Source organism: Maylandia zebra, linkage group LG17 (genome assembly GCF_041146795.1).
Source record: "Maylandia zebra isolate NMK-2024a linkage group LG17, Mzebra_GT3a, whole genome shotgun sequence".
NCBI classification, from domain to species: domain Eukaryota; kingdom Metazoa; phylum Chordata; class Actinopteri; order Cichliformes; family Cichlidae; genus Maylandia; species Maylandia zebra.
Genome location: NC_135183.1, coordinates 23,596,849 through 23,624,569, shown reverse-complemented (window position 1 = coordinate 23,624,569; position 27,721 = coordinate 23,596,849). Strand labels below are relative to the sequence as shown.

The window sequence follows — 27,721 nt, the reverse complement described above, 5'->3', positions numbered from 1 at the left end:
TCGCCCGCAGGGATGAGAGAGGAATTTGTTTTTTTTAATAAGTATTTCCCATTGGGATTTTGTTGAGACACCTGGGGGAATTCTAAGTTCTGGATTGGCCTACAAGAATACATCATCCCAGCACACTCTGTAACACATATTGTTTTTAGGATTGTGAATCTTCAAAAATATATAACAATAACATAATTATAAACATATCCCTCATTTTCTTAAAAAAACAAAAAGCTTACACCACAGGAGGTTAAATAAAAGTGGACTGTTGACACTTAGGAAAATATTTCATAAGTGTTATTAATATAAAGTATCCAAATTTAATTCTGCTAACGAAACTAATGGTGAACAATCAATACGTAAAACAACAAACACAGTGGGCGGGGGGGGAATTTAATGACAAACATTTTTTATCTTAAACTTTTTGGATAAAATGCTGTTTCTGAAGGAACAAGTAGCAACAACATTTACGCTAACCTATGATTATTGTGTATTAGATGGAACAAAATGCTTTGCTGGAGCTAGTACAATACACAAAAATAAATATATAAAATTATTCAAACAAATCTTGCCCAGAATACCTCTGTTCTGCTCCATTTTCATGGAGAAAACTATGAGTATTAGCTTTGCTCGACAAAGATGCTTTTTTTTTTTTTTTTTTTTTAAATTGAGCCCTCTTCGACACAAGGAAGTGGTTTCACGTCTTGCCTGAGTGAATTTTTCTTTTAAAGAGGCAGCTGAATAGAAAAAAACATTTTTTTACCTGTTTTTCCATCTAGGTTTTCTTCTCTGGCTCCAGTGAATGTCCACATGTGGTGTGAAATTAGAGTGACTGGATATCCAAGAGCACTGCCAGCTCACTGAGCATTTCACTATCAGATGTTTCTCCAGAATAGCGCTTTGTGATATAATTTCCACTTTGCACTTATCGGGAATACCTGACTTAATTTTCTGATAGTTTTAACTGGCAGGCAGCTCCTGGGGGAGCACTGTGCTGATTGCTGGAAGATGTGAGGCTTTGTATTTCTATCCTTTAAGAAGGCGATAAGTCTCTGAACAGCACAGCACAATACAGGTGGACTGAAGCACTGACTCTTATTGGTTTCAGGAGGGTGTACTGTGCAATACCTGGGAATGTACTGTACAGCTACTAGGGCTATGCGATATGACCAAAATCTCATATCCCGATATAAGAATTCTATCGTCCCGATAACGATATAAATCACAAAAATGTAACATTTTCTGTAAATTCTGTGAATCTCGGGCAGTTCGACTTGCGGGAATTGTTTCCAGCTGTGCGTCATGTAGCTGGAGTCGAGTGTTTTAAAAGATGCATGAAGCTACACATTTTTAGACATAAGTTGTAACGGCCGTCGTTTTCTCTGTGAGTATTTATTACACGGCGTGCTGCGGGGAAAAGCCTGTTCTAACGTTTGAGTCTAAGGTTTATTTTTTAGCACCTGGTGGCTCTTTTTTACTTCTCATCCGTAAATAATCTGCTCTTTCACGTGGTTTAGTTTATTTTTGAAAAGTCTCAACAGGATCTTGAGCTTTATTGTGAAAGGTTTATGTGGAACATAAACAAGCGGACACGCGATGGTGTTACCGTCGTTGTTGCTAACCACAACGCATAAAAACAGGCGCTTGTCCGTCTGTAGTGTGGTTATATTAAATATAAGAGAAAGAGAGAACTTAAAAAATTAATATAGCCACTACAGTGACCATCAAAACGATGAAAAAAATATTGCCGTAAACAGTTTATTTTGCGACACTGCGAAACAAACGATAGCGTAAAATGAAACGATGGACGTTTTTATATCGTCATCCCCTAACAGCTACTGTTCACTTTTGTTCAAGTTTTAAATTTAAGTTTCCCATTACATCTTGTGTTTTGAAGTATTTGATGGCTGTGGCTGTGAATGGTTGTCTGTATTTCTCAGTTTTACAAAGAACCCTATTAACCACTTTTAAGGTGTTTCTATGAAAGCCCATGTCACATTATACAGACCAGGAAACATATTCAAGTTTGGCTTATACGCCATGTAAGCCCAGAGGAACATGGGAACTACTCCCTGCCTTGAGTCTGTATACTAAGCTATGCTAATTGCTAATTGGGCTAATACCATGAGAGTGGAATTGCTCATGTAACAACTTTAAGAAGAAAGTAAATTACAGTTATGGTTTAGTTTTAGTTCAAGGCTATGAAGATCTGAGAAGGTCACGAGAACAGATTTGTTTTCAATCCTGTCCATTTTTACTCAGTAAAACATCATTGTGGTAAAACTGAAAATATCTGATGAATGCCTCACCTGAATTTAGCTGCTGTTGGACAGGAGAAATGATTAATAACGGACACAACAACACAAGTCTGTGTTTATGAGGGAGAGATAATAAAAACACACAAGCACACACACATACACACATACTTGTACAGGAAACAAATGATGAAATATGAACTTGTCAGACAGGCGAGACCCATTACTGATGTTGATTAAAGAGGGTAATAAGAGAATTTAGGGAGGTTGTAGCATCTAGATCTCTTTCTGTTCTCCACTCTTAGAGTTATAACTTATGAACATTGACTTGCTGCCTTTTCACATATCAGTAAGGGCATCTTTAATTAGAAAGTTTGTGGCTCTCAGTGTTCAGCTGGAGTCTTCATTACCGTAATTGTCGGGCTATAAGCCGCTACTTTTTGCACAAGCTTTGAACCCTGCGGCTTTTAGTCAGGTGCGGCTTTTCTATGGATTGTCCATGATTTTGTCATATTGTCATATGTTTTGTTTGTTCCGCTGTTGTACGGCACTACGTTGCCTGGCGGAAGGGCATGTGATCAGACACACAGTATCGGGGTTCAAGAGTGGTATGTTGGTCACTAGTGATGGGATTTCCGGCTCTTTTTAGAGATCCGGCTCTTTCGGTTCGGCTCACTAAAAAGAGCCGGCTCTTTCGGCTCCGAACCGGCTCTTCAGGTTGTTTTGTTGCTTTAATTAATTTATTATTAACAATAATATAAAATTATGCACAAAAGGAATTACTAACGTAAAAACAAGTGGTTTTATTTATATATGTTTATATATAAATATATGCGGTGGCCCCTAGAGACAAAACGCGTATAAACTCCAAAACACATTTCTAGCATGAACTGAACTTCCAAAGCAGAGCTACTAGATCACTTAAATCACACAATTGAAAGCATGTGTGTATTGTTTGTGTATTTATACACAGGCACTCATATATATATTCAAATAATTTAAAAAAAAGTTCATTTACCTGTTATTACCACACACCAAATCCGGTCGTTGGTACTTGCTGGCTTGTGTAGCCACAAGATAACAAAGGCTCAACACTGTGCCCAGCATCCTGGAGCACTTCTGTTGTCTTTTGTACGTGTTTTGAGTTTTTATGTGCTTCTGAGCTTTTATATGCTTCTGAGTTTTTACGTGCTTCGGAGTTTGTACGTGTTTTTACGTGTTTTGGAGTTTGTACATGCTTCAGAGTTCGTACGTGATTTGAAGTTTGTATGTGCTTTGTCTCTAGGGGCCACCGTAAATATACTTTTATTTTTTCACTCCACATAAAATGTAATAAATAAATCATATAATACAAAAATCAACTATTCACATTTCAAGTTTTAACTATTTAAATTTTCAGCTTTTTCCTTTCACAAATTTAAAGTGAAAAGAACACAAAACACTGCAAACCACAACACAATTAAATATAAATTATAATATGAAAACTAAAAGAACATGCATATTCTCTGTCATATGGACCTGCATGAATAAACTTTCTCAATCCTTTATCATCTGCAACCGAAAATAGTTGTGGATGATTACTATACCTTTCTAATGTTGTTGTCCCTGCCTCTCTTTCTCTCTCTCTGGCTCTGTTCCTGTGCTACTGAGTGTAACTACCGCCCCAATTCCTTTTGTGCATATTCTCTTATATATGATAAGTCAACATTGAAACACCTGCGGCTTTTAGTCAGGTGCGGCTAATGTATGTTTTTTCTTTTTTTTGTTTTGTTTTTTTTTGTTTTGTTTTGTTTTTTTGCGGCTAATGTATGTACAAAACAAGATTTTCCCCTGATTTTAGCTTGTGCGGCTAATATTCAGGTGCGCTTTGTAGTCCGGGAAATACGGTAAGTGATTTTTTTTTTTTAAATTTGAAAGATGACCAAAGCAAACTGCACATGATGAACCTGACAACGTGCTGATATTATCAGTTTGAAGAGTTAATTTTCACCTGAGAAGATCACATTAGCAATATTATTTAATTTTTATATGATTTATTTTGGAAATGTTAGTAATACGGTAACTTTTACATTTTTGATATATAAATAAATTATGATTGAGTTAGAAGATTTAGAGTTTATATATTTATTTTTTTAGTGTTTTTTTTTATTTCCTTATCCATATTTCCATATTTATTATTTTTGAGCTAGAGTAGCTTTGCATGATTTACAGTTCATAATAATCCTTTTTCTGTTATACTTATTTCCTAGGCATTTGTGAAACAAGCTGTTTCAGCTTCTCCCCCTTCCTCTAAACTCATTTTCTATGGAATGGCTTGAACAGGTTTGAACAGCTGGAGGGAGGAGTTTCTGTGCTCGCAGTCAGAGCCTTTGATTATGGTTGACTCGTCGGTCATCGCTTGCGTGAACTGTGACGTCAACAGGAACCGTCACCAGGGCTGTGACCGGCTTTGAAGTCACAGAGGTTTAGACCTTTTTCAAAATGAGTCAGTAAAAATGTCTCGAATGCCTGTGTGATGCTCCAGATGGCTTTCACACTGCCTCTTATTGGGTTGTGTTTAGGAAGTTAGGCTGATGCGTGACTCATGAGAAATGATAATGGGTTGGTTTGGGCACAAGTAGTGACTCAGAGCAACATTAAGACCAGAGTCATTTAGTTACTTTGTGTGTTATTTTAAATTCAACTTTAAAAAAAAAGTCTTTATTTGGCGTTTTGCTTTATTTGATTGTTTTATACACTCACAACTCTCAACTTTCACATTTCTTTATACACAGTCACTCCTGTAGAAGAAAGAAGTGTACAAATGTAAAGTCTTTTATGGGTTTTGATTGTACTGGATCTCAAGGACCTAGTGTCTTCAGATGTGTATTTAAGGTGCTACACTTTAAATATGACACAAGAGAAAAACTTCTGGCTCTGCCTGTCACCATTTATACTCACTGATTTCCATGCTGTCTTCTTCTGCTCTGTTATATGAGAATCTTTATGCTAACGCACTGATATATCAGTAAAATGCTGTATTTGCACTGAACCACAAGTGGAAAAAAAGAAACCTGATCTTTTGCCTGGACAGAAATTAAATAGACTTTTAGTTTTAATTTTATTTATATCACACCAGTTTGCAACAGCAGTCCACTCAGGGCATTTTATATTGTAAGGTAAAGACCATAAAATCATAGAAAGTAAACCCCAGTGAGCACAAGACCCCCGTGAGCAAGCAAGTGTCAACAGTGGGAAAGAAAAACTCCAGCAGAGGTAGGCTCAAGGAGGAGCAGCCACCTGCTTTGACTGGTTTGTTGGGCCTAAGTTTCATTATTTGAAATTTTGGCTGTATTTAATATAAAAATCTCCCATCGTTTCTACAAATATGTCAAAAAGTTGAAAAGAAAAACAATTTAAAGCTAAACTAAGTATTTTTTTGTCAGCCTTTTACCAGCATGTATGTGTGTGTGTGTGCGTGCGCGTGTGTGTGCGTGCGTGCTAGAAATTACAATTTTATGTTTACATATTTTCTTGATGGTATCTCCTTCTGTGTTGAATTAATTTGACGAAATGCTGTGTAGACAGAGAACTCTAACACAAAACACCTGTGTAAACAAACAAACAAAAAAACAATAATGTCATGTTGTATCACACACAGAGCAGACGCCAGCTGCTAGACTCTTAACAACAACCCAAATTACTTTCCCTGTTTAAGTCTCCGTCTTATCAGACTTACAGCCACCTTAGTTTGTAGAATGAACCTCCAAACAAACCTTCATCAGCTAACATCGTTTTCCAGGTTAGGTAGATCATTTCTCTTCAGCTATAACATATTAATCCTTACATTTAGACCTGAAGCAGATCATTTTTTCCAATGGAATATCAGCTCCCTGGTTCTCGTCAAACTATTTGTGCAGTGTGCTAGGTTTGTGACTTTTAAAACAATTTCAGAGGTTTTACTCTTTATGTCATCATTTGAAATTCAAAGGCTGTCAAATTTAAGTTAGCTGGAGGCCAAAAGGTCTCACAGGTTCACATCCCCCATTCCAGACATTGGGATTTAGCTCCTGTGGCCACAGACAGCTGAAAGGAGAGCTCTGAACATCGCTTCAGCTAAAAAGCTCCTACAGAAAGTGCAAATAGCTGTCCATTTATGCACACACAATCAAACAAAAGTGGAGCAGCACACACTTTTTTTATAACTTGGCTTAATCTGCTTTAAACTAGTGCCAGACTGCCTGCTGACTCAGTGTCAGAAAAACAACCCATGCACGTAAGGAAGCTGCAGTAGTCACTTCGGTCCAGTTAGACGGCAGTGTGATTCATGCTCTTCTGTTCCATTAACAGCACAGAGTTTATCCTTCACTTACAGCTGCACAGATTTGACTTTTCTTTCTGTCACACACATAACTGCCCCTCCAGCCATCTAGGAAAAATAAGCATTTATGGAATTTCCCCAAAAGACTCTTTTGTTTTTCTCATAAATAATTAAAACTAAATGTGAGTCTTCATGTATTCTGACTTAATTAAGATATTAAACAGTAGCACATGAACCTGTTTTCTCCGCAGGCCGTTCCTGGTGCTGCCCCCGCTGATGGAGTGGATCCGGGTGGCGGTTGCTCACACTGAACATCGACGAAGCTTCTCTGTGGACAGTGACGATGTGAGGCAGGCTGCCAGGCTGCTGTTGCCCGGCGTGGACTGTGAACCCCGACAAATAAAGTAAGAATACGATGTCAATAACATTTACTGCACAAACCTGCTGGAGAATGAAGCTCAGTGTCATCCATTTATGAAACCTGTAAGCCTGCACATGCACGTTCAGTCAGCAGATGCTGCATTAGCATAAACTTCAACCAAGTCTCGTATACCAAACACAAGAATGACTTGCAACAATCACTCACACTTTATTTTAACAGAATCTCATCCACAGTGTTAGAACATGTAGATGAATATGGAGACATGATCAGCAGTTACTTGCACATTTGCTTTCTGATTACAGATTTGAGGTCAGCTGTTTACATGTAACCTGACTTATTACATGGTGTTTACATCAGACAAAACATTTTAAGAGAGCAGTTTGACTTGAACAGACCTGATCAATATGTCATCATCCATTCATCCTCCTCAGTGTCCATCTTTGTATATCGAACAGCTTTTCAGTAGAATAGTTGCGATTATTTTATTTTTCATTATTGAAAGGTGTGTTTTGCGATCACCCTCTACGGAATTTAACAAAAACTGTCACCACCAGGGGGCAGAGTTTCATAAGCACGGTGCTGTTTTCCTTTTCTTTTTCATGCTGTGTCTTTCCACCTTTTGCTGTCTCCTTTGGAAAGCAGGAATGTGCTGCTTTGCTACAGACAGGGGAAACACTGGTTCTATATCACCACACGGACAAAACATTATTACAACCGTGTGCAATGACACTGCAGTCCTGTTGCCCATGAAATGGTTGCTTTGAAGACGTGGACCCGCTTTGCAACTACCTGACGTCAGTTGGCAACTTCAAAACAACTCAGTCTGCTGTAGGTCTGTCAGTTTGGCTGGCAAATACATGCACTTTATCTATGACAATACAGCAATTAATGGATAAATCCCCACACGTAAATTCATTTTAACTCTTATATTGTGCAATGAAGCCATTTTGTCTACAGCTTTATATAAATAAGCAGCATTTAGGGATATCTAACTGACTTTTATCATCCCTTGACTTTTCCACCATTACCTGCAGGTTTACACGAGTGGCAAATTTAGTGAAGTCCTTCAGCAGCTGTTTGATGGCTTCCCATAAAAATTACAGGACACATACGATCGTAACTCCACAGACTGAAAGATGGAAATAGATATTCATCACTAATTGGTCATTGTAGACTATGATTATGAAACCTCAGCACAAGCATTTTGACCATCATAATCATGTTTTTTTGTTATTGTTGTTGTTTTTTGGGTGGGGGGTAACCAGATGTGGCTGAACTATCTTACAAGGAAAGTTACTAATCGGTGGAAAGAAGCTTGCTCATTAAATGTTAACCAAAACTGGAGCACAGATTCTTGGATTCGGTTTTAAACCATATTTTTTAGATAATTACAATTAAATGGTTTAAGGGGCACAAACATAGATTAGAGGACCTCTGTGATGAATAGCAACCAGCCACACCCCAATTATACATGACTTTAGCCCTTTAATACAATTTAATTTGTGTGAGTTTATTCATTAAGTTTATTTTTTATTTAATCTTAAAATGGGAATCTGTGGGGATCGTCATACATTTAAAGCTGGGCTGCAGTTTTTGACACTTTTGCATTGGCTTCATTGTTTTCACCCACTGCGGTTGTTGCTGAGTGGAGCGTAAAGACTGACTAGGGATGGCAAGGACAGCCGGGAGAAAATATGGAGCCAAACTAAACAAATGAGTGTGATTAATGGAATAATGTGGGGATTATAGACAAAAAGTGTGCGCCGGCCTTTAGTTCACAGGAGCACACCCTGTATTGTTTTATTATTAATGACAACATTAACAACATGTTAACATTTCATCGTAGCCCCACAGTGAACTGAATTTCGCCTCGCACTGTAAAATTTAAAAGCTTTTTCATGAGGCTTGTCAGTTGCTAAACGAACTGTGTTTGTCCTTCTTTCTTGGACAGCAGTAACCTATAAATCTTCTCTCTGTATTTGTTTCTGACTCACTCACAGTCTCGCCTCGCTCGCCCTCTCTTTCTTCCCTCATTTGCAAACACTCCACAGCGGTTACAAAGCCGTGCACCATATTTACCTCGTCGCCGCTTACTCTGTAATCTTTCTGTAATTTGTCACAGAGTCACCGGGTTAAGAGTCTTTTCACTTTTCATGTATTTGTAAAGAACTAATAAATGAACTACTTCGAGGTGCCAATTAATGCATCTCTTTGCATATGTCAGATTTAACTGTCATGTATATGTAGACCAACATCCGGCAAAGGTTTCTCTGTGGAAACTGCAGTTGTGACAGATGCTTGGATTAAGAGGCTTTACGGGGGACGTGAGTGGGTAATAATGAGTCACAGCAGAAGCCTTACCTGGAGAGAAGCTGCTTAAGAAAAGTACTGAACCAGAAGCAATCAAAGAGAAGTGAGTGTTGACAAACTCAGATATTAAGGAACTGACTTTCAAATTGAAGCAGATCAGTACTTATAAAGTTGCAAGTTTGTTTCCTGATAAGGAGAATTTGAGTTATGAAAGCCTGATCAGCAATCGTTTTCAGCTTCCCTCAGCATGCCGTGGAGATGTATGTGCTCGGATCTCAAAATCCATTTCTGACATAAGCTTCGTCTTAATCAAAGTAATAGATCTGCTGTTTCTGTCTGCAGAGCCGAGGATTGCTTCTGTGCCACTAGAAAGCTGGACGCAGCCTCCACAGAGGCCAAGTTCCTGCAGGATCTGGGCTTCAGGATGCTCAACTGCGGTCGGACGGACCTGGTCAAGCAGGCCGTGAACCTGCTGGGGCCCGATGGCATTAACAGCATGAGCGAGCAGGTCTGGCACCTAACACACCCACGCTCTCCTGCACACACACTCACATATATATAACAACTTTAAAATCCCACATTTGCACAGCTCAGGGGTTGGAGATACAATAAAATGTGGATTTCTAGCAAGTACCTGGCAACCCAGTGCAGTTCATGCACACATGCTGAGCACAGGCTGCTCTCTCACTGAGTAATGCAGCGTGCTAAATTCACGATACAGTTTTCATGCATCTTTCTTTTTTTTTAATACAGAAGGAAAATAATTCACATTTTTAAGAGAGTTTTTCTTTGTGTCTGTTTGTGTGTACTGCACTAACCCTGCACAAATGTCCTGCCGCTTCTTCTCAAAGTAATAACTCAATTTCAAACTCCAACCTTTCAAATTTCACACACTGCAGTTTTGTCAAAGCAGATGCTGCCTCTGGGATACTTACAAGGTGTCCGCCAATGAGGGTAGGAGTGGTAAATCATCACTGCCCCCAATGGGAGCTTCATTTTCTCGATGTTTACTTTCACTTTTACTCGTGGTTTGGAGTTTTTGGGTTAAGAAAACAGCTTATGACAGTAATAAAGGCGTAATGACCAAGCATTCATTTGTGATGATTTGGGAGTGAGACCAGGCTCGAAACACTCATCCAACAACAATCAGATGAACCTACACTTTACAGAAGTGCAAAGATCTCAATTATCCATCCAGTCTCAAAGGCATTTCTTGTCATGCTTCGGCTGTGTGCAGGCTGGATGAGGACCCAATCGCAAACTCACGGAGGCAGGAATGAACTCAAAATTCACAGCTTTATTGCTGGAGAGCAAAACCATACAAACTAAACTGGGAAACTATAACGTAATAGACGGAGAAACACACAGCCATGAATGAGGGAGAACGCGACACAGAACTGAGGGAGACGCAGACATAAATACACAGAGGGTTAACGAGGGAAGTGGGAGCACACGGGGAACACAGGTGACACTGATGATCATAACAAGACACGGCAGGAGTAAACGCAACACTGACGGGAGACTGTCAAAGTAAAACAGGAAGTACACAGAGGTTCAGACAGGAGGAGAGAGAGCACGGGGAGAGCACAGACATAACGGGCTGGGGAAAACATGGAATAAAACACAAGGAGGGGAAACGAGGGCTCACAGATACACAGGGGGTAATCAAATAAGGAACATCTTAACAGAACCTAGGAACCACGGCATAAATAAAGAACGAAATACAAAACACACAAAAACTAAGAATACTGGCCCAGGACCATGACATTTCTTAGATCCTCAGGTCTTAGCTTAAAATGAGCTTGCACCTAGTGATAATTTGCTTTATTGATTAACCTTCACTCGTCTAAATTCTATATAAAACCTATAGTAAGTCAGAACCTTGCCACAGGTTTTAAGCCAGATCATTATATTTCAGTTAAAAAAATCATACATTTTATCACATATCTCAGCGAGCTGCGATTAACCACCGCCTAGTTGCCTAAAAAATCAATTGTAGATTGCTGATTGTTTTTCTGTCAATCAACAGACTGATTATTCGTGTAGGAAACAATTAGTATTTGAACGGCAATTCGCCAACTGTGTGCAAACAACAGTCCAAGTGATTTGGCACTTGGACACAGGCAGTGGTTCGTTGGGCTTGTTTCTGGGATATCTGACACGTTCTCGCTCTGATCAGTGTCTGGAGTCCATGACAGATTAAACACCTTGGTGTTTTGATCCACTTCTATCCAACAAAGATTGCAGACGGTTGCGACCGGATGGTGGGTCAGTCTGAAGCAACGTTTAGACGTTAACATCAAGTAACGTCTACGTGAATGCCAGGATGCAGGGTTGCGCAGCAGAACGTAGATGATAAATGTTTTGCACTTGGTCCACCAGTGGTTTTAACTGGGGATTAAACTGGAATCTGTGTATTTGGTTCAGTTGTGCACCCTTAAGCACGATCGAGTGGATCCCAGTGATGCAGTAATTTCAATCAGCCCTTGAAATATCACAAAAACAGCTTCATACATAAGTTCCTTATTATTTTTAGTTTTAATAACGCATGTGAGCATTTGTCTGTGATGGAGAGCTACATCTTACATGGTGGTTTGTTATTTGTTGGCAACGTAGATGTGTTAGTTCTTGGCAGTAAAAGGACCGCGAAAGCTGCTTCTCTAAGCTGCTGATGTATCACAGATATGTGGTTCTTGCAATAATCCTCATTTTTTGTGTATTTTTGCTTTCTTTTTCACTTTTACAAAAATGTACTTGCCCTTCATGCCTAAACACGCTGCCTGCAACAACTTTCACTTGAGGACAGCAAAGGGATAATATTGAATAAAAGAAAACTGAATGGTTAACTAAACCTGCTCATCATATAAAACCACAATATTTCAGGTTATAACAGCTGGCAGAGCAAAGTATGTTTAAAACAGAAAAGAATAGCAGGGGTTTTATTAATTTATTTCTCCCTCATCCTCCTCCAGATCTAATATATCAGGTGAGCGAGGTGAAGACATCAAGTCCTTTGCATCTCCACGTCATGCAGTGTGACTAAGCCTCGCCCTCTTTAAGACCTCAAGGATCTGATTAAAATCCCTCAGTTTTACTTGCGTGACTAAAGCTAAAGATGCTGTAACCTCTGACTCACTCTGACTTCAGCAGCTGAGAACTGTCTCAAAAATACATGAAATTATTGTTATTTTCTACATTTTTTTAAACATATAATTAAGATGAAGTCATAGTAGGATCCTTAACTTGACTTAATTCGACACACATTTCTTAAAACTCGCACCAACTCCTCTTGGCAATGAAAAAAACATTTTTTTTCCTCTTAATCCTTTCAGCACAAAAATGCATATTTCACAGGTCTGCAAAGGAGTGGTCTCATCCCCACAGCCCCTGCCTCATGTGCTGCTATTAATTGCTCATTAAACACCACAACATGCTGGCAGTGGCCCAGCGGGGACATGAATGTAACCGCATGGATAACAAAGAAAATACAAATATAATAATCAGTGGACCTCGACCAAATGGAATCTAGTAACAAATAAACCTGTTACGACTCCAGCTCACTGGGGTAAGGGGGAGGAGCATTAATTAACCAGATGGAAGAGGTTAAATGGGAGTTAATTAGTTCATTTTATAGATTTTTCCACCGGCAACGAAATTTTAGAAGCAAAGCAATCACAAAACGAAGAAGAAGAAAAGCAGAAGTGTGTCGCAGTTATTGTTTGTGGAGTTTTAGTTGAGGACCAGCTATTCAGGGCAAATATATGTGCTCACAAATAAGTCTAAAAGGTAACAAAAGTACAACAAAAACACATGAAAGTGAATCCAAAAAGGTAGAGGGGTAACAAAGGAAAGACAGCATATATAAGCATACACTGAAGGCTGATGGGAACATAATTACTGGAAGAGAGAACAACCAGAGAGTTGGAGAAGACACGGGAAGTAAAACTAGTGCAGGAAATACTAAACACAGACACAAGATTAACACTCGTCATAAAGACAGAAACGAGGGAAGAATTGAGGAAAAAGGAATGAACAGGAAGACAAACTAAAAAATCAAAATTTACACTAGAACAATTATAAAATGTCTCCAAAAGTGAACCAGAAATTCATTCTTCCACTTTGAGCAGAGACACCCAGACCCCCCTTTGCTCAGCCACATGCACCAACTCTTCTGGGGGACACCAAGATGTTCCCAAGCCAGCGAAGGGAGTGTCTAGGGTCTGCTACCAGTGGAACATCCCTAGGTGTTTTGGGTGCCTCCTTTCAATGTGGAGGAGTAGAATCTGTACTCTGAAACGTTCCTGATCTCCTCACCATTTGTCCCTAAGAGAGACACCCTTCAGATCCTCATTTTTCCAGTCACTACCCAGAGGTCAGGTCGTGACCAAACAAGTATCCAAAACTCACTCTGGAAAATATAAGAACCAAAACTTCAAACAATACAATAAATAAATACCCGAGTTTACCTGATGTCCCTGGCCAATGGTCGTACACTCATTGCCGCCTACCTAAAAAGAAAAAAGACAGGAGGCAGTAGCACCTCTCAGCCTAGTGCCAGGGATATGTATGAATGAGAAATGCCTCAGCTAAGAAGAGGCAACACCCAATATCAAGTCACCTTGAACTTTGCAGTGTGCAAACAGGAGGTATGAGTCCTTTTAACAGTTTTCATGGTGCTGTGGATGGAGCCGGGGGCTGGAGAACCGGATTAATCAAAGGTGGCAGTAGGCGGGATGCAGGAGGAGCAGTCAGGTGAAGAAGAGCAAAGAAGCAGATGCGGGGGCTTGCACACACCACCCAGCATACTGATCGCTTAAATTACTCAAGCAGGGAGGAGAGGAGCGACTCAGGGCTGTAGCAGAGCGGCATCCAGCTACAGATTGTGCCATGACCTTCCTGTTCATCCTGAAAGTGGAAGGGGAAAGGATTTTTCTTTTGTTGCCTGCTACTGCAACACTTTTCCTGCTCTGAGCACTGACAGGTCAGGTCAGTATCTCAGTCCCACTACAGCCAAGTGTCACTTGGGAGTCTTCACCTTTGACGGTTCGTAGAAATATTGGCTATTCCCAGTGCTGCTAAGTGGAAGTTAATTGTGCAATCTGACTTTCCGCGGTCAATAAGCTGCGCCTAGTTAGGTTTAATTAAGATTTGCTTGGCAATTCTTCACTCAGACTCTAAAAATAAAGTCCAGGTCTGGTTGATTAATGTTTGCTTAAACACATTATATATTGTTTATAATATATTACAAAAAAATTTGAAAAACAGATGCTTGTTAAATTGACAGATTGTATTGACTTATGCTTTCCTTCCTCTCCCCTCACATAAATACGAGCCTGTGACATGCAGGCTTTTATCTCCTTGTAAAGGAGGCTAAATGGAGCAAAAGACCAGACAGCGTTACAGGAGCAATAAAGTAAAAGCTGGAGTCTGTCATAACGGCTAAGAGACATTTAGACCTCATCACTGTGCTCATCGCGGTCCGTCGTCTCTCGCCCTTTAGCCGTCTGCTGATTAAGTAGATTGCTGTCCAGGAAATGTTTAAGAATGAATCACCACTAAGGGAGATCAGTCTTCAACATAAAGCGCTGTGGTGTGTTATGAGTGAGCCGTAAAAGGCCTCTGTTGAGCATAATGGCCCAGATCAGATATATGATTGAAGTCTGTTTTATGGAAGCTCATTTAAAACAGTTAGAAAAGTCTGATAAATGTGAAGATCTCGGTGCCTCGTTTACAATAAAGGTCATTTTTAAGTTGTTGCTGTTGCTGATCTTATGCAATTCTTTGCAGTAGCACTTAGATGAAGCAGCTTCATCCTGCAGCATAATGTGTGTGGGCGTGTCAGAATACTCTGTGCATATGGAGACACGCAGAGATAGAAGAAGTTATGTTAGGAGTTTCACAGCCCACCTTTGTGCTTTTGCCCTTGTTGGGAAGACACGGTTATTTTAAGGGAGTAATGAAAAGGTCCAGTACATAAGAAGCTGCGAGAAACTGCCGGATATTTCTCTGAGTTGTGTGCTGTGTGTGTATACTTATTATATCTCACTGCATTTTACAGAACGGGATCGATTGGTAGGCAGCAGTGAAGTTATAGCATGTACATAAAATGGTGATTTAAAGAAAATTATGTGAAGACTTCTAAAAAACGAGCTAATGTTGTGGTTACGGTCAACACGATCGTCAGTGATTGTAGGATTTAGCTAGGTAAGCTACGTAAAAGCCTTCAGGAACAGGTATAGACAAAGTAAAAACCGGAAGTGAAGTGATTGCGGAAGTTTTTCCACAGTTTTCTGCAGAATGTTTTTGCAACTGCTGCAGCAAACTGTTTCCGTGTCATCTGGGAATCCCTTTGCTCCTGCATTGATGTAACTCAAAGATGACTGGCTGGTGCTTTTAGCCTGACTGTGTAACAAAACGGTGTGGATGTAAATGGTCGTCATCATGTTATTATAGGAAGAGTCATTTTTATTGTGCCTTTCTGGTCTGACCATTCAAGGCTCTTAACACCGAGAGTCACTTTCACTGATTCACACACAGATTCATACTTTACTTATTCTGTGCACTTTAAGAGCTTTACCTGGAAACCGTTTCCAGGTAACCCAGCAATGATGATCTTGGACTGAGCACAGAAAGAAACCAGCAGACCAGCAGATAAAAACCATGTGCTGCAGCACATAGGTGTGCTGTGAGAAATGATCAGGTGTGCTGTGGAAGACTACCTGGTTCCACCTGATTAATACTCTTCCATCCAAGTACTAACCAAGCCCAACCCTGCTTAGTTTCTGAGATCAGTCGAGATTTGGTGTGCTCAGGGTCGTATGGCTGTAAGCTGATTAGTGCTCTAAGTGACCTGCTTGAGTAACGGACATAACAAATACATTCTCTTCCACTAGAGGGCATTACAACTCCTTGCTCTAACTAACTGGGTTACCAACTGCTGGTAAAACACAAGAAGATGAAGAAGAAATTACATATTAGTCATAGGAATGAATAAATATTTGAAAAGAAAAAGTAGTCAGTCAGACCTGGGTCCAAGAGAAAATTCCCACCCAGATGAAGGCCCTAGCATGAGTAGTGGTCAGAAGGAAGCAAAAAAAGGTATACTGGGGACAAACCGAGCCAATTTTGCTATGCCTGGTGTGCGGGGAAAAATAATCAATATGCTTTTTGTGACGTTTTTGCTTGGTGGTGTGCCCTGTAATTTTTCTAATGTGAAATAGTGGCTCCAAAAGGTTTGGAATCACTGCGCTAGAGCAAGGGTGTCAAACATATGGCCCTGGGACCAGAATTAGCTCACCAAAGACTCCAGTCTGACACTGGATGGCTTTGGAGAATGTAAAGGAAGGTATAGATTTTGGACTTTTAACTAAGCTTTACAGCTTTTCCTACTTACAAAGAATTTCCCCAAGAATGTTCATACTAGAAACCAAGGTTACAAAGTAATAGATAAACATTTAAATAGCAGAAAAAATCCTGGTTATTTAGAATTTTATGGTGGGTCAATAGTTAAATAAAAAGATAAGAAAAGTTAACAAAAACTTTCTGTTATAATCTCAGAGCAGTCTTGACAATGAGGCACCAGAACTTTTTCTTTAATTTTGCACATTTGTTGACTCCCAAAGAGTCATGCTGCTTGTGGCATTCATGTGCCACATAAACATTGCTGCACATGAAACAGTAGCAATTGCACTCAGTGGCCACCACAGGATTTTGCTCTGTGCTCTACCTCGGAAATTGATTGAAAAACAGGACAAAGAGCCAAAATTTGATCCGCCTTTCAAACATCACTGAATCCCAATCGAAGCTAGAATCTCCAAGATGTGCACACCAGCAAACGAAAAGATCCCCTACTAAGGTCTTGGTACCAGACACCACGTGAATCCTTACAAAGTATAGAGCAGTACGTATAAGGTGGTGTACATGAATACGTTTAAATGTTTGTTTTTGAGTTTGACTGAAACCAAGTACAGCAGTTAGTCGTCTGAAGTGGTCTCTTGTTGAACAGCAAACCTCTCGCCTCCTATTAAAATATGCACAACCCACACAGCTGCAATATCTACATTTACAGGAATAACACCAGATTGAAATAACCTGGAATTATTTCTCAAGGCATTTTGTTAATAGCAGTGAAATCAACACTTTTGCATGAGAAATAACAAAAGTGTGTTTTCAATGCAATTCCTTCTCTGTTTGGTAGAGGTCCTAACCTCCAGCAGGAGTACACTTACTGGATGATGAGCAGCAAATCAGAAAAAGGACTCCAATCGAGTGATTTGATTGTAATCCTTGAACACATCCTTAGAAATTTCCCTTGAAGCAAAATCCAATGTAAGATGAATATCACATTTGTGTGAGAAGTTGGCCTTTAGATAATAAAAAAGTGAAATGATGCAGAGCTCATTTCAAAGATCCAGCCTGATTATTCAGTGCATGTAAAGTATTAAAGCAAACTGACCCAGTAATAAATGGTCCAGTCAAATCTCTGCTTAGTCTTTGTTGCCATTCAGATCCTTTGTTATTGTGGGTTTTTTTGTACTTTGATTTAATTTGGCTTTGTATGTTTTTAACAAGTTTGCTTACCAAAAAAAAGGAGGCTAGCAAGTTTCTTCACAAACACCGCTGACACGTAGTCAGATTCATATATCGCTATGGCATTGAAATCCTCATTCTTGTTGAGAGAAAGTAATCGCTGTTAGCATCCTTTAGCTCATTACAGTTACTTTGATCATTAGAGATGGTGTTTATTATTAAATCCCATTTAACTATTGTTACAATAGTATTTGAGGTACTATGTAGCCAAAAAAGGGTTGAAGTTTTTCTTTTTTTCTAACAGTGAGTAAAGTGGGTCACCCAGTCGTAGGCTTCAAGAAGGCAGATGCCTTCACTTCTAAGACTTTAACTTAATCTGTTTTCAACCACCTGTCAGCTCATTGTCAAACTTCTAATTCTGTGCCTTTGGGTTTTCTTAATGCAACATTTAATTAGCATTTTAGTGACAAAGTATCAACGTTTCAGCTATCTAGTTGTTGAGTTAAAGTGAAGTTGAAGAATTTGGAAGTAGTCTTCCTTCTTCATTATTCCATCCACTTTGTAGAACAGCTGACCTGAGGTTCACTGTGAACAGTGATGCTGGTGTTCCAGCAGTTTCCAGTACATGCTAGGCTTGAACCTTGGTGTTTCCCAGATTGTTCCTGAACATCTAAACCAATTATCTAACAGATGGTGACTTTTTAGGGGTTTTTTTTTCCAGACCTTAGTAAAGTTGTGACACATCAGAATAACTTTAGTTTCTGATGATTCAGGAATCTGCAGCTGTTTCGAAATGCCCCCAAGAGACCTCTCCAACTTGTGTAAATATAGTTCTCTTTCTTAGATTTTTCCATCCACTTTGTTTAATGTACTGGTACCACTGTTACACTGGCCTTCTTAGACCTTCATTGAGTTTCTTGGACTTGGTCACTTGTTGTGAGTATGGGTCAGTTCAGTGAGTGCTGTCAAATAAATCCTGTTTATGGTAGCAAAGAGGCCTTAATAGGCCTTGGCTGGTTAAAATGCATTATTGAACCTTCAACACCATAACTCATAGGGTCATGTGTCACAGTAATTATTAAATGGTCAGCCTATTTGGGGGGGACATCCAGAGAGCCAAAGCTTATTGTTCCTTAACCTCCTAAGACCCGAACTCTTCCATGGCAAGCATTTTTAATTTATCTTTGATATTTGGGCACATTGGGACCCGTCCGTCCATCCATCCATTCACTTCCGCTTATCCTTTTCAGGGTCGCGGGGGGGCGCTGGAGCCTATCCCAGCTGTCACAGGGCGAGAGGCGGGGTACACCCTGGACAGGTTGCCAGTCTGTCGCAGGGCCAACACACAGGGACAGACAACCATTCACACTCACATTCATTCACACATTCACACCTAGTGGCAATTTGGATTATCCAATTAACCTATCCCCACAAGCTGAATGTCTTTGGACGGTGGGAGGAAGCCGGAGTACCCGGAGGGAACCCACGCAAACACGGGGAGAACATGCAAACTCCACACAGAAAGACCCCGGCCTGATGGTGGAATTGAACTCAGGACCTTCTTGCTGTGCGGCAACAGTGCTAACCACCGTGCCACCGTGCATTGGGACCCGATGAATGTAAAAACAAAGAATCACCAGATTTATTTTTTTTTACCCGATTTTTGTTCCTAAGAAAAATGAGAGCCATGTATGAGGATATTTGTTTTAAATTTTGATGGAACAGTGGCAGTATAATGTCCTCGTAAGTGGACATCAGGCCCTTGTAGAGCAAAATTTTGTATTTTGGTCTAAATAACCCAAAAAGTGATGTCAACATATGTGGACGCCAGGTCCTAGGAGGTTAATGTAGGAGGGTGGTGCACCAGTCAGCATTGGTTCCTCATAGAAGGAAATTACTGTCTGAATCTACAGATGTGTTGAGAGGAAAGAATGCCCACTGTTCAACTAAATTTAGACATAGCAGGACGTCTTTTCAGCGACCACCAACGATTCCTTTTCACCTTTCACTCTTTAAACAAATCTCCACCTTGTTTAGACATCTGGAAAAATCATCTCTCCCATCTCTTTCCAACGCCTTTTTGCTGGGTGGAATCTCTGCTACCATTCAACAGCTTCCCATTTTGGTACTATGTAGAAATATGTCATCCTCCCCCCTTTCTTCCCCGTCTCATCCTGCAGGGAATGACCCCTCTCATGTATGCCTGCGTTCGTGGTGATGAGGCCATGGTCCAGATGCTTCTTGACGCCGGAGCGGACATCAACAGCGAGGTCAGTGTCAACTGTCCGCTAGTCAAATGCAGCAGTGTCACAATGATTGCACTTTTTTTTTTGTTCTGGTCTAACATGTTTGTTCACATTTGTTTCTGTAAACAGTGAAACTATGAACCCACTTTGTGTTGCTCTTCCTTCCCCCTCCCCCTATCGTCATTGTCTCACCTGCTCTCAGCATGCTCTCTGTTCCCCCGGCAGCTCATTACACGAAGTGCACCAATAAGCAATAAGCGAGTATCACTGTTTTAACACCGATACAGGAAAATGATCCACTTTGCAGGCAGTTATTTCATTACGTTTTACACTGTAAATCCAGCAGCAATTTGCTTATAGCACATCAATAATACATTTCTTTTATAATTGTGTGCACTTAGTGTAACTTGCTACCACAGACTCTGCATGAAGCTTGAAAATCATTGCACCTATCTGTTGTACTTAACAGTGCACTGTTAGAATTCCTGTTTTTCTCTCTGTAGTGTGTGCTTGTATGTGTGTAATCGCTTTAATTTTCAGTTAGAAAATGCAAAAGTAACACCATTTATGGGCTCTCCTTCACCGTAGTGACCTCATTATTGATCACTGTGATTGCTCCATTGCTTTGATGCTTGTGTTAAGTGCAGTATTGACTCAGAAGCAAAGCAGTATCTGTAAAATCAACCGGTGGTTTATAGAATAAGAAAGATGAAGCTAACATAAATTCAAACAAAGTGAAAACACCTCATTTGCTCCTACTGGAGCCTCGCTGTAAAGTTTTATGCAGAGGCTTTGAGATATTTTATCTGTCTGACATTTCAGCTATAACACCAATAAACAGAGGCGAGCTGAATGCTGTTTGCTCCCCAAAAACCATATCCTGCTTTAACTAGAGCAACTGTCCCCACAATGCGGCTCGGGAGGAATTTTGGTGTGAATACAGCTGTGAAATTTTCACAGGTATAAGAAAGGGCAATTTTCTGTCAAAAAAGTTCAGTTTTTCAGATATTTTGTCCTTTTTGTCTTGTAATACAGATCACTTGTACCTGCAACCCAAAAGAATCTAAAACAGACTCAAAAGTAACATTTCTCCTATCATCCATATGTCCAGATTTTATGTTTTGCCAAAATTTTGAGCTATTTTTCCCAGAACTTTCATTCAACAAGTCTCATTTCGACATAATAACCCCAAATTTTGGCTTATGGGTTGCAAAAATAATGGTTTAGTTTGTTTTCTTTTTCAGGAGCTAAAAGCTTAGAATACAAAAACCACTGATAAAACTGGCATAAGGGGCGAATTGAATTTCCATTGAAAACTAGTGTTTAGGTTCTGATTTAGAGCCTCAGACATGAGTTTACGAGCAGCGCAGCTCTTCATCAGCCAGCGGTACACGTTAAATCAAATGATGACCATTGGATAGAAAAAAATACAAAGGTTCACAAATCAACATGCATGTCTTACAGTATGGAGACAATGAGGCCCTGTACTATGAAGCAGGTTCATCAGAAATCTGGATAAGTGCCCCCAAGAAGGTGGTTATCAACTGCTGCATCAACCCAGGTTTTATCACTGTAGTTGTGGTGTTGGCACCATCACACCAGTTACAAACAGAGAAAAGTGTACTCACACCAGAGAGACTGAAGAAAAGCTCACAGCAGTGACTCCAAAAACATCCCACCAAAATCTCACCTGTGGTAAAAATTTACATGCGAATCCATCTGTAACTCTGTGAGTAATCCTCCTAACAAACAGACAGACTGAGCCAATCACATAACCTCCCTGTGGAGGTAAAAAGTTGAAAAAACAGTGACCTGGATAACCCCGATAATCCCGAGGTAGACGTTGACATTTTGCTTTGAGCGCTTCAAAGCTACACAGTTAAATTCACCTCTGCCGCTTTTAAACTGTAACCGTAATCAAGACCAAATCTGTCTGTGTGGATAAATACATGCACAGAAAAGTAGACCTAAGCTTTCTAAGTAAAGTAAAAATGAGTTAACTTCTTCTCTGCAGTGACAGCCTGTGACTGGCTCTGTTTCTGCTGGAACTGCCTCTTATTATAACGTCATAAATAATTCATTCCTGTAAAAACATAAGCTCTAACAGTCCTGCTGTTGTTTAGCATCAAACCTCAAATGAAACGTGACGTATTATTTAACATCTGTTTGTCCTCCAGGCGACATTTAGAAATAATTTCCTTAATTTACTCAGTGATAAAGCAGCTTTAGAAACCACAGAACAGCATAAGGCTGGTACGGCTGTTTGATTTTATTCACTCGCTGCTTCGCTCGTGAGTCAGCACCGCCCCTCTCCTCGGCGTTAGTTGTCGGTGTTTGTCGTCGGTGTTTGCTGTCAGTGTTGCGCTTTTTCTCTCTTAGTTTCATTCCCCTTTGAAATGAAACGCTAATAAGGGGTGGAGCTGTAGATACAACAAAGTGTGGTGAGAGAGCCTCGTCCAGACAGATGCTCTTTGACGTTTAGAGTGACGATTGAGATGAGAGGCAGGATTCAAGCTGCTAAAGATTTTCTATGAAACTCAAGAGGAAAATCTCCCTGTGCCATCCTGCCCTCCTTTGCTTACACTTCTCCCTTCTGCATACTGCTTCTCACTCCCCCTCTTTCCCCCCATCCCCCGCCCTGAGCTGTGAATGTTAATGGCTGTATATATAAATATATATATATCTCTCTCCCTGAACTTCACCTATGACTTCCCAGGTGCCAAGCACAGTAAACAAGCACCCCTCAGTTTATCCTGAAACGCGCCAGGGGACGCCACTCACTTTCGCCGTGTTACACGGACACGTCCCTGTCGTGCAGGTAGTGATGTTTATGACCTGTAACCATTAACCTGTGGCCCTTGCCCAATCCTTTGTACCAAAATGAGGATAATAATGATGATGGTGATTATTATGATGGTGCATCATAATAATGATGATGCCAAATGACCTTTCTTTCTCCTTCTTGGTCCTTTCTGTGCAGTGTGTATCTCAGTTATGTGGAGAGGGCTTGGCTCAGGATTATGTATGCTCCTAAAATTAAGTGTAGGTCTGACCCAGGCCCCTGTTTCCACCCTAATCTGAAGACTGATCCTGAAGTAAGAAGTAGTAAGAAGCTTGAAGCGCAGCACTGATGCACAGCCCCCAGGGATGCCAAAATTTGAGTGTTTTGTTCAGTTTTAATATATGAAACACATTTTGTTGCAGTCATTACTGTGTGAGCTGACACGGGCTGAAAGCCTGATGAACACCAGCGCCTCCAGGATTTTTTCAGTTATTAATCTGCATCAGCGCAAATCAGAGTTTTGGAGATATAAATTCTTCGTCTTCAGCTCAACACAGACGAATAAGACCCCCACACAGCATAATGATCAAGCATAGCTAGAATGTCAGTGACTTTCTGAGCTGGTTTAGGTTTCCACCAGTTGAGGTTTTTTCCTCTTGCCAAGCCTGACTGTAACATCCCCTCTTCTCCCTCTACCTGTATTTTCTTTCTCCCTGCTCTCCCCCCTTTTTTTGGTTTGTTTTCCTCTTCCTCCCTCCCCTCTTCCCTCCACCTCCTCTGCCTCCCATCTCTGCCACAGTTGTTGCTGGATAATAGAGCGAATGTGGAGGGCGCCCTGCAGGATGGGGCGGAGAACTACACAGAGACCCCACTTCAGCTGGCCGCCGCTGCAGGTAATCGCACACAAGCAGCAAAGGCTCATCTTTAATTTGGGCTTCCGATGGATGTGCACACTTAACCCAAGTATTCTTATTCCCGACCGATGCCCCGTATATGGGATTAGTCACGACATGTTTGACTCCAAGCGCACCAGAAGGCGTTCTCACACAGTTGTAATTAATGCATCACGTTCAATTACTATCTGGGATTCCAGAGTGTAGGGAATTTTAAATTTTAGTTTTCATCACTGTGCTGCTGTATGGCAGAATGTACAGAAGGTATTTTACTCAGTAAAAACGAGCTTCAAACTCATGTTTTATTTTTCTAAGATCTGAGGATTTATTTATATAAACTGAGGTTGGCTGGCTCAAAGAAATAATTGTACCTTTTCCAGATATAATCCAATATATGAATAATAATAATGGATTGCATTAATATAGCACTTTTCAAGACCCTCAAAGCGCTTTACAATTCCACTATTCATTCACTCTCACATTCACACACTGGTGGAGGCAAGCTACAGTTGTAGCCACAGCTGCCCTGGGGAAGACTGACAGAAGCGAGGCTGCCATATCGCGCCATCGGCCCCTCTGGCCATATAAAAATCCACAAACTGTAAATAAAAGATGGACATAGCTACTGCGACATCAGCCATTTGTTTATGGGCTTTTAAAAAAAATTTCTCATTCAGATTTTTTGTTTCTTTTTTTGTTTCTTTTCTTTTTTTATGTGATTGTGACCATTCCTGGACAGAAGTCTGGATGGGAGACTAGCTCCTTGCTAGCAAGTGGTAGCTTACTTTGTTAGCAAGGTGTACCTTTAGATTAGATTAGATTAGATAGAACTTTATTAATCCCTCGGGTGGGTTCCTCTGGGAAATTCGATTTCCAAAAAAGCACAGCACCGACAGAAGTTACAGAGTTATACACACACACACATATATATATAAATACAGAGACAATATAAATAAAATATACGAAGGGGATAAATAGAATAAATAGGAATAAAAATAAAAATACAAGTGAATTGCACATTTCAAGTATTGAGTCTATTTACTTTACTGTTATACTAAATTGCCATTTTTAGCTAGGAAAAGACATGAAAAAAACAAAAGTAACTTACTTGAGAAGACTTATTTTAGTATATTTCAGTATTACTGAACTATTACAATAAAGAGCTCATCATTAAAGGTCATTAAAGGGCTCAGTTTTTTGGTACTGATGATTTTCAAACCTGGTAAAGACCTTTAACACTGATCACTATGAGGTTTAACGAGGTAATTTGAAGTTTATCAAACTATTAGCTAACTTTACGAACAAGTCACTGGATCTTGTAAGATCAAGTCTGCTTTATAAAAGTTGGACAGTTTAGTCAAAAATAGTCAGTTCTGGAGGCTGCTGGAGGAAATGCAGTTCCACTTTTTTTTATTGGCTTCATTTTAAAATATAAACCCACTGTAACACTTGCTAGCAAGGCTAATCTAGATGTTGGTATATGTAATTTTATGTGTTATTTTTTTTATCATAGAAAATGACAAATGGCTTTTAGTACACCTACTTGGTGAACAAGATGAATCTGCACACCTTCAGTTTGGCATTGTCAGTATTTTACGTTTTCAGTGTTTTGTAAATCAACATTTTTTGACTGTGTGTTTTGTTTGTTTGTTTTCTGGGGGCAGGAGTTGTAAATGGCTGCTTATTTTTATGTTTTTTGGTGCAAGCCTAAAGAGGCTGTGACACTGACTTTATTTTCAGCTCTGGGGATTTCTGCTCGTTTTCTACACCAATTAAGCAAGATACACTATTTTAATTAGTAAGCTTTAAAGATGCCAGTTTAAATCCTTTTCAGCACCAGTCAGAGTTTGGAAACACGGTCATCTTTTCAGCTTCTAAAGTGGCAAACCTCACATATAGAATTTGTCCAGTTTATTTGCATTACTCTACATTCAGACCTGCTAACAAGTTGAAATCCGTTCACAAGTGTTACCAAGGGTGGCTTGGTGAGGTGTAGGAAGTCACACTGCCATGGTAACAAGGGATTAAAACATACAACCACAGATAGTAAATGTTTTTCACATCCTTTTCATTAAATAGTAAATGTGGATGAAATCAAGATCAGCTCCAAAGCTAATATTGTTAATGAACAGCAATGAGCGAGAGGCTTTCTAAGACCCAGAATAACTTTATGCAGGTCCAGGCTCGTGTTTTGATGTCTTGATCCCCAATTGGATCATCATGGTTATGGTGTTTTGTTTGATGCTGTGTCCAGTCTGATAATGTCAAGTTCTGGTCTGCTAAGTAGAAAACTCTCCGAGACATAAACCCAGCTTGGACTATAAAATGTGCACAAATAAATAATAATTTATACCTTAAAAAATGAGTATTTACATACATCTACTATATCAGATGTAGATATAAACATAACAAGTTTATTGTAGTTAACTGAAACTAAATACTATGTGCATATATATTTAAAAAACATATAGACAATATCTGTATTGTTTGATAAAAAATGTCATTACAACTTGTTTTTCTTGAGACTTTGGATATCTACAACACTGTGAGTCAACAGCAGTGATTTTTTCTAAATCTTACTTCTGACCTGTGCCTTTTATAAACAATAATTAAAAAGACTAAAATGTGCAAATTTCAAGCAATGAAAAGAAACTAAAATAAATACTACTTTGAAAATTCTGATACATAGACAACTTTTTAAAAAACTGGATTTAGACACAACACAATATTGATAATATATATATTTCCGAAACATAGATAGGAATCGCAGCAACTCCCAGTACTTTTTTCCATATTGGGCCAAATTTACTAAGGCATTGCACCAGTGAGTAAAGAGAAAAAAATACTGTTTCTATTTATAAAGAGAGCACAGTGACTGTGCACAACTTTTGTTAGTAACCCGTAAAACTGACCATGCCTATGAGCAAATACATAGTTTAAGGGATTTAAGGTGGTCACATCACAGATAGACAAGTGCAGTGGGACAGACGGAGACTTCAGGGAGTAATCTATAGAGTAAAGTAAAACTTTGAAGAGGATAGTGGCTGAATTTCTGCTTTGATTAGCAAACGTTACCTACATTTATTATTTGCTGCTCGTGTCCTCGGAGTAAATAGTAACTCTTGCCCAGTGTTGGTCAAGTTATTTGAAAAAAGTAATCAGTAACTAATTACTGATTACTTCCCCAAAAAAGTAATCCCGTTACTTTACTGATTACTTATTTTCAAAAGTAATTAATTACTTAGTTACTTAGTTACTTTTTAAAAACACGATTTACAACCTGAATAGGCGATAAAGCGATAGATCTTTCAGCCCAATTCTACTTTTTCTGCATAAATCATCATACAAAATGTAATCAAATGGAAAAGTCTCTTTTTTTTTTACTTGTTTTATCAGTTTTAATCTTTTAACTTTATGCATCAAGCAAAAATGTAATTATCTGCAACATTCTCTGACTTGAATAAATTAGTTTAACATTTAAACCTATTTTCTGCACATTCCAGCACATAAAATAAAATATTTTTTGTGTTTACACTCACTCTTTCAAATAGATGCAAGTAAAACACAGCAGAAAATAAATAAAGTCAAAGACTCAGCGGTCCTGTTGCTCTATTTTCACCTGTAAAGCAGGACTGGGGGTAGGCGGAGGTTTAACCTGGTGCAGGTGTGCCGCGGTCAGTTGATGAATCCGCGAGTTTCTCTGTGAGTTTCCCATTACGTCGTTGCGCACTCGGTGCTTGCTTGGAAGTTTAGGGGTTTTTTTCGCTGTAAAAAGTTTTCTTCCTACGCACAACGGACACTAATGTTTTTGTCACTTTTTATGGAATCAAACTCAAAGTAAGGTCAGTACTTCCACGCTTTAAACGCTGCACGCTCATACTCTCTCCCGCAATCAATATGTGATCCATTGTTGATCTGCACACAGCTGCTGTCACTAACGGCGCACTCGCTTACGTCACTGTCATGAGACATTCTCGCAAAAAAATCACGGTTTTAGTAACGCAGTAACGCAGCGTTCCTACGGGAAAGTAAC

The 27,721-nt window shown here is 39.6% G+C and overlaps 1 protein-coding gene across 2 annotated transcripts in view; it reads left to right on the top strand.

The window, feature by feature from the left end:
* The window catches only part of LOC101475732 (ankyrin repeat- and BTB/POZ domain-containing protein 3-A), a 254,130-nt gene that overhangs the window by 208,386 nt on the left and 18,023 nt on the right, over window positions 1–27,721 (top strand). Inside the window, exons 4-8 of one of the 2 annotated variants that reach the window (XM_014408346.3) lie at window positions 6,798–6,950; window positions 9,581–9,746; window positions 19,948–20,037; window positions 22,730–22,831; window positions 23,595–23,688. In XM_014408346.3, coding sequence (XP_014263832.1) covers window positions 6,798–6,950; window positions 9,581–9,746; window positions 19,948–20,037; window positions 22,730–22,831; window positions 23,595–23,688 — 605 coding nt within the window. The remainder of the gene's footprint in view (window positions 1–6,797; window positions 6,951–9,580; window positions 9,747–19,947; window positions 20,038–22,729; window positions 22,832–23,594; window positions 23,689–27,721) is intronic. The other variant, XM_014408347.3, reaches the window with a different exon arrangement.